This window comes from Anopheles nili, chromosome 3, assembly GCF_943737925.1.
Source record: "Anopheles nili chromosome 3, idAnoNiliSN_F5_01, whole genome shotgun sequence".
NCBI classification, from domain to species: domain Eukaryota; kingdom Metazoa; phylum Arthropoda; class Insecta; order Diptera; family Culicidae; genus Anopheles; species Anopheles nili.
Genome location: NC_071292.1, coordinates 43678398 through 43692104, shown reverse-complemented (window position 1 = coordinate 43692104; position 13707 = coordinate 43678398). Strand labels below are relative to the sequence as shown.

Below are 13707 nucleotides of genomic sequence, written 5' to 3'. Positions count from 1 at the left end.
CTGGGTACGTCGAGCAAGCATTAAAATTACTCTTAGATAATGTCAATTTTTTCTTATTAAAGTAGCTTAAGATCAAAGCATAGATATTGTCAAATTCCTTTCAAACTATATGATGTTTTTCAACCTTGTTGTTTTAGTAAAGAAAACATGGATCATATTACCTGTTGCGAAACTCCGCGAGAGTCCGCCCTCTACTTCGGATTTGCGATTCAAAAGAGTTACTGTAACGTTGTTATGCGTTTTAAAAACGCTCTTTTATTCTAGCTTAGTGTTTCTTGCTTCATTCCGATCTTCCCCAATTCTGTCTATATATAGGCAAATCCCAGGAGCCCTGTACTCCTTGTTGGACTTTTGTCGGAGGTCCTGCCGGCATTTGTTGTGACAGCGGCTGTTAGAATACAAAGTTTTTCTAACATTACCATTATACGGCGATTTGGGTATATCAATTAAAAAACAGCTTTGAATGATGAAAGTCCTTAAAGTGTTTGAAAAATCATGCCTCGCAACAACTATGTAAAGGACTTCTTGTGAGGTAGTTGACGTGATAAACAATATTAATATTCTTTTAAGGTGAAAACCATTTTGTTATTTATTAGATTTAGCCTTATGCAAGGCTGTAAGGAAGTTAATCCTGACAATTTATTTTTTTTGGTCACTTAATTTGATATCCAGACAACAGTAACAATTCTTGTGGTGCAAAGAGTTTAAATTTCGGCATTTTTCCAAAATCACTAAAACATAAAGAACTGATAATAGTTTTATATTACTTCTAAAATAACTTTACATTTTAATTTAGTTCAAAATTGCCTTACCACCATATACATTACCGGAAACATTTCTAAATTGGATATTACATTGAGTCTAATAAATGAAATTGTCAAAAGCTTCATGAAAGTTGCATAATAACACCACACTAATTGATACAAATAGTCAAACAAATGATAAATCATATCAAACGAATCAAACGTGAGCTGAACGAAATCTCACCACAATAACTCACATTTGCGATAGAAAGATCAGATTGTAAAACTTTATAGAACCTTCAAACCGCAGGCCCCAGTGCATTGTGCATTAATGCTGGAGCCCCACAAAATCCCACCAGCGTGAAAATTGACTACTCCTTCCATCGACGCGTCTGGCGAAAAACACGACTTACCAACCGCGCATGATTGCACAATCCAGCTGCACCACGGCAAAAGACACATTTTCTTTCCCTCCTTTCTTAATCGGGCACACAATAGCCGGCATCGGGATCATTTTCGCGCTCGGCCAATTGTCCGCCTGACACACACACACACACACACACACACACACCCAGCAACGGACCGATCGCTGGCAATCGCCAAAGAAAGCAAAAGCCCTTCAGCAAACCCAACCGGGAAGCGACTCACCGCACAATTTAACACCATGTTTGGATAAATGGCTGGAGCGCTTTTTCCCGTGCTCCGGTTTTTCCTACCCCCGCCCTCTCCCCCCCCCCTTCCCCCCGGGGGGTAGCCCCATCCCGCCCGAACGAATCGTGCCGCGTGCTAGCATGCTGGTGATAATTTTTCCTCATTTATGCTATTTTGATTAGGTATTATGCACTCTCGTTCTCTCGTCGTCGTGCACGACACACACACACACCGGCCACTGGATCTCGCGTGCGCATTCCACCACGCCGTGCCGAGGCGCGTCTCCCTGTCCTATCGGTGCAGCTATTTTCATTAAATTAAATTAAATTATAAAAGAAAATTGAATCCAACGACCGGCCGGCCAACGGTGCCGGCGTTTGGTGAAAATGCGCAATCGCGTCCCCCGTCGAGCGGTGGCGGTGAAAAAAAAGCGCCCGCGTTTTTTTTTTCCTTTCTTCTTCTGCCTTTTCGCTCATTTGCCCGCGAGCCCTTCGGCGTTGCCACACGCTTGGGCAGGAACATTTCTACAACAAATTGTGCGCACTTGCCACGATTTCGTTCCCTTTGCGCGCTTCCCTTTTGGGTGGAGCGAACTCGCTCCGGGGGCCGCATGTCCAGCAGTGATAAAGTTGGCTCCACACTAAACCAGACTATGATCACGACATCATGTGCGCGCAGACGGACGCTAACGATGGACGAGATTTTTGTGTCGATCGCGTCTGTTTTTTTTTCTTCTTCTGCTTCTTCTACTTCTCGCTGCTATCGTGTCCTCCGAGTGTTTCTAGGCAACGCAAGGAATGTGCAGAAACACGAGAAAAATACGGGGAGCAAAAATAAACTGCAACTGGATCTGGTTTGATTTTTCCAGCGCATTTTTCCAACCCACCCCGCTGGTTGGCGAACAACGGACAAGCACAATTGCTCTATTTATTTCTTTTTTTTTGTCCATTTTCCCAACTCGTCGATAAGTAATACGCGTCCCGTGAGCCCTTCACGGCACTTGCCATTTCACGCGCAACCGCACGGAAGTAGTGGGAAATTAAATCCATAACTTCATCCAAGCAGCCCTTCTTTATTTTTCATTTGCTCACTCGAATGATTAGAAACGACTTCCCGCTCGTGGTTTTTGGAGCCGCGAGCATTTCAGCCCTGTCCCGATGCCTATCGCCACCCTCAGGGACCCTTAGGGGTTAATAGATTTAATTCGTGATTCCACTTGCTTGCTCGCCAAACCCTTCGGGAAGCTCGTGGACGCTGGATGGCCACGAGCGTCGCTTTTAATTGCGCCACGAGATAGGGTGAGCAGTTGGTACCGTTTTCTGCAATCAGGTCGCCGGGCCACCCTCGGTACTGGGCCATCCCGTCGTGACGAAATTCATGGCCAACTAATTAGCGCGGAATCTCGCGGTCGTTTTACCGAATCATAGTGCTGGGGAAAAAATTGATTACTATGGCGTGTGCAGGTTGTGAGTCGGGAATACGAGCGAAGCTTTTCTATTAGTGAGATAGGGCAGTTCCATGGTAAGAGTAGCTGATCAGCTGATTCCAGCTATTTTTGTTCATTTTCTTTCAATGATGAAGGAGGATCCTTTCTCATCTACAACTAAGCTTAAAGCATATCAACTCCATGATGCAAAGGTTTTCATCTCAACCCCCGTCGATGATATTTAGCATCCAGCCTTTTAACATATTCCTTCGAAATATTTTGCGCATACGTTTATCGATCATCAGCCGTGTGGTTTGCGAAAAAAACCCAAAGCATGAGGATGATTTTGCGTCACTTTGAGCTGTCACAAACATCTCCGCCTGCTCAGTTGACCAGTTATTTGGAGGTTTATGCACAGTTCATGGCTCCAAAATAACATTTCTCAACCAACCTTCATGGCCAATGCCGTGGCGGGCATTCTTTCCCAAATGCACAATATTGGCCCACCCGTTCGCGGAGAACACCCCACGATGCAAATAAAACCGAACATCCAATCCAGCCTCGACCTCGGTGCTGTGACATTTCTCGAATTCATACCGTTTATTACCGACACATCTCCGGCGTCAGTCCAATTCTGCAACGCGCGCCGTCATGAATCATATTTTACAGTTATGAGTGTGATTCTCGAGTCTCGCTTTGCGCGGTCCATGCAAAAAAAGCCTTGACTTTAGCGTCTAATCTATCTGTCAGCCGGGTAAGGCCATCATTACGGGCCAACACGACGCCACGACGGAGCGAGTAGAGAAAAGGCACCCTGCGAGACTTGCACTGCAATTATTCGCCGTCCTAACGCCGGCTCCGGGTGCCGATCGTGGCCCGGCCTTATGCGCCTTGTGCCACGAAAAATAGTCCACGGTTCTTTGGTTGGTGTGGGGTGTTTTTGTGTTTGTTTCATGTTGGTTTCGATACCCTTGAACTTCACACGCCGGCAGCATCGAACGTGGCGCGATCAGCAGCCACACGGTGTAGGCTTCACAAGCGCAATCACAAATCTGCCTGCCAGATGCTGCCCCTTTGCGTTTGGTGCACGGTTCGCCTATCTGACCGGGGCTATCGGTGAACCATTTAATGCCCAAACCGTGAAACGGATAATTAAGTCGTTGAGAGCCGCGTTTGGAGTTTTCTCGTCACCTGCTCGTCGGGAATCGCGGGGACGACTCACGCGACGCGCTCCGTGCGCTCGATAGATCACAATCGAGTGGTGAGAAGGGGGAGAAAAAAATATGGGCCAACCGGCGTGCTCCCGCTTTGTTGAAGACCCGTGCCCCATCGCACGACCGACCCCCGTGTCCTGGGATTCAACGACTTTGACATTTAAACTCTTCACTTTACGACCCATCCGGGGGCCGAAAATGCGCACGACCCGGCATCCGATTTCATCTCCGCGGAACTGAGCCGGATTCATGAAAAAATAAGCACACACACACACACACAACTCGGTAAGCTAAACTCCCAACCGAACATGGGGGCATGGTCATCAGGCCTTGTGGGTTGCGTGGCCACCGGCTTTATGAGCGGTGTAATTAAAGTTATAATTTTAATTAACTCTCATCGTGACCTAAGCACGCATCGAACCGGGTGCGCTTGCGATGGTGACCGCGGCATTGGGAAGTTATTTGTCATTCATCATAATAAACCACCGTCCCAGGCGCTACTGTGGTGCTTTTCTTGCGAACAAACGACCGCGCGAGCGCTTTCCCGGTGTGAGCTGCTCAAGCGAAGAGTTCGTCGCTTTACCGATCGTCGAAGTCTCCCACCGTTCGGACGGTCGTTTACGCGCGTCATTTGCAATCACTTAGTGCGGGATTTTCTTCCCCTTGTTACCGTTGATTAACGCGATCTTTTTCATTTTTCTTTTTCTTTTCCTTTTCGATCCTCCCATTTTCAGGTTGCACGAAGGTGTACACCAAAAGCTCGCATCTGAAGGCACATCAACGAATCCATACCGGTAAGTGAAATTAATTTCATGGCTGCTTTGGTTGCGATCCGCTCGGGTCGGCGGGAAAGTTTCGGATACATCAAACGGTGGCTGACAAGTTTGGATGGCCACTGTATTCCGGGGGCTTTTGCCAAAAGGGGAGAACTTTGTGGTTGCAAAAGAAATTAGCAGACAACATTGTGAAATAAATGGCACATTTTTGCCATTTATTTCTACATTTTACTACGATTTCCCATCTTCACGTATTATTCTACAAGTTATGAGGAATTTTATAAAACAATTATAGTACAATTAACAAACGCAATATCTAATTTTGATCCTCATGATTCTGCAACAATTAGTGAAAATAGGACTTAATTTTTACATAATTCAAAACAAGGCTTAAGGCTTACAATGGGTTTTAAGAGGCGTTATTTCAAATTACACTCAAATTGAAATACATCTTTTAAAAGCACTCAACTTTTGCTTGTTTTCAGTAGAATCCAATGAGTTTTATACAGATGTAATATTTAATTCATTTAGTACATCTCAATCTAAATGAAACATCCTACAGTTGATATTTAGCTGGCCACTTGTTGGTCATTAAACCCCGCTGAACGCTCTTACCCGAAGCACCGAAACGTCAGCACATTTTTCTGCACACTCTCCACATGCTCGCAGTCATTTTCGAGTGAAATAAATGCATTCTCCAAAAAAAAAACAGCCCCATTGTGAGCCACACGAGCCTTCCGCTCCGAAATAGGTCTTGCACGAAATACACGTTCCCTTTGCAAATCGTCGGTTCGCATTTTCGAAGCTACATCCATTTTCGCACCCGCTTACTCGATTTTAAGACAGCTCCCCCCCCAGGTTGTGGTGGAAATTGTTGCCCGTTTTGTTGCTGGGTGGCTTGACCCCGTCAGGATCGGAATTGTTTCGTCACCGCGCGGCTTTCTCGCGTAGACCTGCACCTCTTCTCGCACAAAACCATTGCGTGATTCTGGCTTCATGGCAGAAAACTTTCCTCCATCAATCCCGCCCGCCATCGGCCCGGCGAGACGCTCCTCAAAGCTCTAGCCCTTCGCCCCGGGGCCAACGAAAAATTTTCGATTTCGTCTGTCAAGTGAAAGTCATTCGCGATTGTGCGCCCGGCATGTTCTGCCCGCCATTGTGTACCTGCCGTTCGCGAAGCCCTTCGTGGAAAACGGTGGATCGCGAGCACAAAAGAATAAAAGCACTCTTTCACCGACTTCCTCTTCACACGCTCTCGACGTCGAGTCGGCGGCGTCCTTTGCCCCAGTGGGTCTTTTGCACTCGCCAAAAGAAATGCCCCCTTCATCAGTTGGGGGCCTATCGTCGATGAGCTGCGCTCATGATTGACGGTAGCAGCGGATGGTTTTGACAGCTATTGGCATTGGAAAAGGCAAGTTCAGAACCCGTGGACGCGAAAGAGAAATCCTTTCGACGCAACAAAAGCCACAGCAAAAAGGAGATTGTGCGCGGAAACATGATGATGACCGCGAACGCGACGCCGGCGACTACGCATGATAAGCGTGATGTGTGTGAAGGAGCATAAGAAGCAAGGGGAACAAAAAATGAGGCAGATTCCATCGTTCCTGCCGGCTACCGGTGCGATCCTAAGCGACGGTGTTTGGGGCCAACTTTTCACCGGCACTCGACTTCCTCGGAAAGCTCATGATTGAGATGTTTTGGAGCTGAAGGGCAAGCAAAAAAAACGAAAAGAAAAGAATTAATGCAATTGGACGAAATTCCGCCACGTAACGTAATCGCGGCCGTCGGAGGAGCACATTTGTCCTGCTCCCGGTGGTCTTTTGCCTGGGTGTCCCTTCGCTTTCACCCATCGAGCCGGCGGGTGAGAGATTGATAGGAGGAGATATATCACGCTGCATTAATTTTGAAAGGCAGCTCGGGAACAATTGAGCCCGGCCATTTGTTTTACGGTTCGCGCGGGTTTCAGTCCGTTTCCGTTACGCGTTGACAGGAGCGCATATTTTAGCGCATAAACGAGATGTTGCTGCATTCAATTTACTATTGAACACGAAATCCGTCGATAAATGCAGATGCAGCCCCGGGGTGAATGCAGACGTACGGCCCATGTGCTTTTACGCGTCGTTTCTGTGCACTCATTTAATATGTCTTTTTTTAAGAAGTACCGTTTTTGGTTGTGAATAAGATGTACCCTTTATTTTGGGCCTATAATTTTAGATAAAAGTTTTTTTTGTAACAAATATCAAGGATCAAATCAAAGATTTTAGGCTTATAATTTTAGATAAAAGGTTTTTTTGTAATAAAAATCATGGATAAAGAAGGAGTTATCGATACCAAAAAATAAATTTTTCAAATTATTTGTTTTCGGAATTCTTCTTTATTTTCTTGTGATTTGTTCGTTTTTCCACTGAATTCAACTATGCTTTGATATTGTTTTTTATCATCACTACATGATAATGACAGACTCTTCAGAAATAGTATTACGCGCTTGAATTTGAAGGCCCAAATTTGACAAAAAGCGAATCTTATGCATGGAGAAATATAGAATATAATGTTCATGAAAGAGGAAACAAATTAAGAATTTTAATATAAAAAAGCTGTTTGATAATTTAAACAAATATCATATGAATTTGAAAAACATGTTGTTTGATATAAATATTGTTGGTAACATATTTTAATTTAGGCGTCAGTTTCTTTACGTTGAATTCCAAAGCGTTATAAAACATATTCAGCAAAAGAGAAATCATTATTCGTTTCTAATACGTTTTATTCAATCAATCTACCAAATTGTGCAATGCATGGGAACACACTACCTGTTAGTTAGCTATACTTTTCAACAACCAAACAGATTGTTGTCTCGGCTGAAAAACTGCCAACACTGCGTATCTCATTTCGATAGCCTCCTTCCAAATGGCTTATAAATAGGAGCCTCGACACCCGGCAGCCGAGAATTTACAGTCCCATTTTAGATAAAAATCAACACTAACCTAGCCGGCTCCGATCGGTTCCTACGAGGGGACGCATTATACGTTGCAACATTTATTTATTTATTTTTTGCCCTCGTTCGCGTCCAACTCACCCCATTTCCTATCGCACGGGGACGTGATCCATCGTGATCTGGTTGCGATCGGTGTGGTGAACATTTATTTAGTGTTTCCAATAATTAATTCCCCGCTTTCGGAAGGGAGCCCACAATCGAGCGGCGGTCCATTACACGCACCCGCCCGGTGTCAGTGAAGTGATCTACCCTTTCTAACCGATTGCTCGCGAATGCGGAACTCGAACACAAGCGCAGAGTCCGTTTTTTTTTTTCGTGCGCTTGCAACTTACGCCAACCAACAACTACGCAAATTTGCCACACTTCGATCGACCAACGGGGCGTTCTTATCGTGTCGCCACCTTGCGATCCAACCGTAGGGCTTGCTCGATTATTCTGCCGCCTTTTTTTTTTCATTGCCCCCCATTAGTCAGACCACGCACACGTGTGTACGTGTGTGGTGTAGTTCGCATGTATGGTGCGACTCGCGAATGGCACCGTCTCGAGGAATGTGCAATCGATTTCAACGGCGAGATAAATGGGCTTCTCTGCGTTGTTGTTGGCGATAAAATACAAAAAATAAAGCGAGAAGAAAATCCCATACCCAACAACACGCGGTTTGGCGCGAAAAATCCTCTAAAACATCAAAACACCCTGCGCGCTTGAATGGACGATAGGCGTTTTTAAAAAAAGAGCTGCGTATTCGATCACAGTCCCGCGTGTCACAACAACCTTCTACGGGATCGATTCACGATCGGCACCGTTTCCCTTTATATCCTTGCGATCGAACGACGGCCATTCCAACAGCGGGTGGTCGTGGAAGCCAACCATTCCAGCAAAGGCTCGAATCGCTCTATCACCACGATTTGCGTAATCGAGAGTAGCCTTTCGAGAGCGTTTTTGCTAACCAAAGGGGTTCAATTTGAGTAGTTCACACCGACCGATCGACCGATCGGTTTCCTCTTCTGGCGCGTTCGTGCATGAGACGGCATGAGAACGAGAACGAGCGAGAAAAGAGCCACAGACAAGTCCTCGTGCAAGGTGGCTACAGTATGCTACCGCCGGCAGGCAAACACAAATGGATAAGTGATTTTAGGAAGCGAAAGGGAAATGAGCTGCCGCTCGCGATCACCAGGACCTATACTCGAGAATTATGATTGATCGCTGCCGCGTGCTGTCCGGAGGCTTTCGAGCTTCTGATGCCGGCGAAACACCGGCAGCACTCGACGTGAGGGCCAACAGCTTCAGCAAAAGGCATACCTACCGATCTGAGCAATGCCGTGGCCGTAGGAAGCCATTTTTGTTGATGCACACGATCTCTCGAACGATCCGTTTTCCGGCCTCTCGGGATCGGTTCTTGGTTTGGGTGAACAAAAACCGAATAAAAAACCCCGAAACCCCCGATGGATGTCAAAATTTTGACACCACTATCGCGATCGCGAGCCCCACGGAGGTGATATCGAATTTTGAGGAATTTTCGATCTCACCATCGCTCCCGGCAATGTACCCGGGGGTTTTGGTTGTCTCGAGCCAGATTAACGCTCACCACAGGCCTGGCGATCAATTAGTTGGCCAGTTTCGGTGACCTATGCGCCACATCGACACCAGACCGACCTTTTGCTGCGATCGGCTTTCCGGTTTGAGACGTGCTCAGTGGCGTATCCTTCGGTTTCAACCTCTGGCGGGTATCTTCCCTAAAGCAAATGGCTGGGAGTAGCCCTGCGGGCAGCAGTAAAAACAATAAAGCTACATTTAATTAGTCGTCAAATACTCCGCGTGCCATTCACCGGCGTGGAAGGGCACAAAATGGTGTGGCAGAAAAGAGAGAAGCAAAAAAATGTAGCGAACTAAACGAGCCGACAGATCGCGAAAGGGACACTCGCCGATCGCGAGATACACTTAATGAAGTTCCATTTTTTTTTTTTGTTGTTGAAGTTGTCGTTGGGTGCCCGGTAAAAGTGAATATGGGCCATAAAATTGGCACACCGAGCCAATAATGATATCTCGCCCGAGGGAGTGCAAACCACGGCTTCTTGGGCCGCTTTCGACACGCTTTCCGAGCCGGGCCGCCGTTGGGGCAGTGATTTTTCCTTTTATTTGACTTTCAGCCCATGAAAAGGTTTAAATTTTTCGACGCCAATTTTTGCTGGACTGCTGGAGGAATTGGGGAAAAAATGTGGGTCAACGGTGGGGCTTTTTTGTTCGCCACAGATTTACCCTCAGAAATCAAGACGTTTGCGAGGGTCCTTGCCCGCAGTGGTGCACGCGATAAGGCAATTCCCTGTTTTGACAGCAGAAGGACCCTTTCGGGTTTCGATAATTGCTCCACCACCCAAAAGAGAAGTTTGTTTAACTTTGTTGTGGACGTTGCGTGTGAGCAAAATGTTCGAAAACTTTGTCATCCTTCTTCACTCTTTCTGAGGCCACTTATAAAAAGGTTCAACACCGGTTAGGATCTCCCGAGCTGGGGGGAGGGTGTCATAAAAATGTTAGCCTAACGTGCGCTGAACCCCTAATTTGTGGCTTGACTTGCAGCTTGCATGATTTATGTTCCTGGCCCATCTGCATACTGGCTGCAACGTAACACCCCGTCGCGAGGGCTTTAGATCGGGTTTTGGAATATTCAATTACGGTGCTATAGACGCGTTATAACACTACTTCCAGAATCCCAGCTCGACCAGCGAAAACGCCCACCTTGCGTGCTCCAGCTGATCCTTAACCTTCGCTCAACGACACCTAGCGAAGACAATAAAAAAAAGCCTTAATCTCATACGCGCATCTCCTTATACAGCAGGGTGTGAATGTGTGTGTGTGTGTGTTTCTCTTCCTATCGTGCTACACAATTCGAGCGAGTGGTATAAAACTTTTCCCTTTTTTTTTGACGACCCGTTACTGCCTAGGATGCTGCAGGGCGAAATCGAGTGAAACGGGAGGAACGAAAAAGATGAAAACAATTTTATTATTATATATCAATTTACGCGCCAGCTTAGCCCTATTCCGGCACACCGGTGCGGATCGATTCGTGTTACTAAAAATACCTTGACCAGTTTCCAGAACTTCAACCCCATAAGCCACCCCATAAAACTTTACGACTCCTTCTCCTCCGGGGCATCGATGGATAGTTGTTGAGCCGTTTGCGTCGTTGGGCAGTTTTTGATTTGCTTTTTTTTCTTCTTCTTATTTTTCACGATTTTTCTCCCTCTCCCTCCCGCTCAATTCGGTCGTTAAAATTTGTTCGATTAGCAATAAATTGTGTAATAATTGGTAACGCAAAGCGCGATCCCATGCCCCACAGATCTCACGATCGCGCGCAGTAATGCGTCGTAAATTATGTGAAAATTAATTCGCCCAACGATCGTGGGTTCCCGGGGTTTTTCGGTGAACCCTGGAGGTAACAATTTTCAAGACAACACGACGCACTCCAGCCAGAAATGAAACCCGCTTTCTCCGGTGCACTTGAACTCGAGTGGCCGCGTTACAGGATTGTCACAATAAATGCGGCACTTTTCACTTCAAATCGCGCCTCATCCGGTCCCTAAAACGGGGCGCCTTTCAACGCTTGAAGCACCGACAAACCGAACAACCGAAAACCACAAACAGCACCCCCATAACAAAATGCTCGTTCGCGTCAATAAGGTGTGAAATCGATAATTTATATTGGATTTTCGCCTTCAAACCCGCTCGAGTTCCTTTCTCTCGCGGGCTCCGATCGATTGTGTGCGGGATTATTGAGCTATTTCACGATCTACGCGCCTGTTTTTTTTTCTTTCTTCGCCCTGAGCAAGCCCGAAAACCCTTCAAACGGAGGAGGGGTTACAGAGAGTATTTTAAGCCGCTTTTGTCGCATTACTGGAGCGAGTTTCATCGAGCGAGTTTCATCGAGTGTACAACCGCCCGGAGCCAATTCGTGCCGGTAAGAAAGCGCAACCCCGCCATTCTCTACGGCCAGCCAAACTCCCACGGCCCACGCATTTCGGGCGCGAGCTTTTTGATCTGCTCTCGATCTGTGCAGCGAAGGTGTTTGATACGTGTTTGCTCTTACACTCGAGATTAGTTCGAACCGCACACACTCGAGTGCCGAGCGGGAACTAATGTGAGCTTTTTATTTGGCGGCGCCAAGGAAGTGCTTCAAGTGCAGGGGTTGAGAGACCTGTTCGAAAGGATAGCGGAACGGCTCGACAACCCACAACTGTGTGGCGTTTTTTGAGACGTTTTCTCCAGGCATCGAGTCTCCTGTGAGCTTCTAAAGGGAGTGTTAAACGGATCTACTCACTTACTACACGCATACACGCATAACACACGTCATAGCGGACACTTTTGTGTGTAAACAATTCTCTACACGATCATATGAGCTTGAAAGCTCAACGGCACACTAAGCGAACAGTAATTGGCGTTGCTAAAAGCATTTTTACATACCCACATCGCCGCAAACACACATATTCGAAATTGATTTGTGACAATAAATTTCCGTCTCCCTTATCTACGGCCAATCTCTGCGAGGATCCTCCGGCGACGTTGCGCGCTTAATCAAATAAATGTTAAACCCATCGCGAGATCGAATCCCGACCCGGACTGGGATGGGACAAAGCTAAGCCCCAAAAGCCACTCACACGCACGTACGCGAAAAAAAACACTTCAACCACTTGACACGCCCCGACGCCTGGCGACGTTTGCCTGCCGTGTATGTGTGTGTCGATTTTTTGCTCCCCACAGTCTCATCCGCGTTGTGTCAAGAATGTGTTCAACACGCTTTTAGGGGTCACAATGTCAACCGTAGATCACCGAATATCGCACAATAAATAATCGTTACGCCGCTTGGACGAGCGATAAAGCAGAATCGTGTGCTCTCTCTCTCTCTCTCTCTCTCTCGCTCACGCACACATGCCACGATCGGAAGCTGGCCGGATCCAAGAATCTGCTGGCAGCGGGGAAGAGAAATAGAAAACGCAAACACGAAACTTTAAACAGAAGATACCACAAAGATAAACACCAAAGATGGAGCGAAAAAGGGTAGGGGGTACCGAAAAGAAACGAGAAGGAACGAGCGAAAGCGAACAAGGATAAACGGTGGAAAGTGAGATGGGAAGCACAGCAGAAAACGGAACGAGCGAAAAGCTCAGCGAAGATTTAATGAATGGAATAAATGAATGAATTTGTACAACATTTCCTGCTTCACCGGTTACACCAGCCGCCGTCTGCCGCTCCCGAGGATGGGAGACCAGCTGTGGTCGAAGTCCTCTGTCTCCCCCCCCCCCCAACCCTCCCTTTCCACCCCTTGTTTCACCCTCCCCCCGGGATACTTATCAGTGTGACTCGTTCCATCATCTGACCGTTCGAGACCCGTTCGAATACGCTTCTTTTTTTTTTTTTTTTGGTTAATTCCGTACCGTACCTTGTCCGTCGCCTCACTTTGCATACTTGTCCACCCCTTTGCGGCTTTTTTGGGGGTGGTGTGAGGGTTGCTTTTTTTTTTATACCCCCCTGCTGTCTGCCCTCGCAGAGAGGTTGAAGTGGTTTTGAGGAAACCGATTGGAAGCTGGGAGGTGAAAGACACCGACCAGGCTATCGGTCGGGGCTTCTTTTTATTGCCATTGTAGCTAAAATAAAAAAAAGAGAACTGGTTCCGTGTTCATTCACGCCGGGCCAAATCCACCCAGCCGGCCGAAGGGATTTCCTTTTCGTGCACGTGAAGAAAGCGCACGAAAAAAGGCAACCGCGTGTGGCTTTCCTTTTACGGCCGACACAACGTTGCAGAAGGTGGTACATATTAAACGATGCATCACCAGCCCTGATGCAGGGCCTCTAAATTGCCTGTTCTTTTTTCGGCTCGAGTCTTCATTCGGGCCAAATTTGCAACGAACCC

General features: G+C 46.9%; 1 protein-coding gene across 1 annotated transcript in view; it reads left to right on the top strand.

Annotated features, from left to right (window-relative positions):
- The window catches only part of LOC128725362 (dendritic arbor reduction protein 1), an 88334-nt gene that overhangs the window by 48393 nt on the left and 26234 nt on the right, over positions 1-13707 (top strand). Inside the window, exon 5 of the mRNA XM_053819102.1 lies at positions 4769-4828. Coding sequence (XP_053675077.1) covers positions 4769-4828 — 60 coding nt within the window. The remainder of the gene's footprint in view (positions 1-4768; positions 4829-13707) is intronic.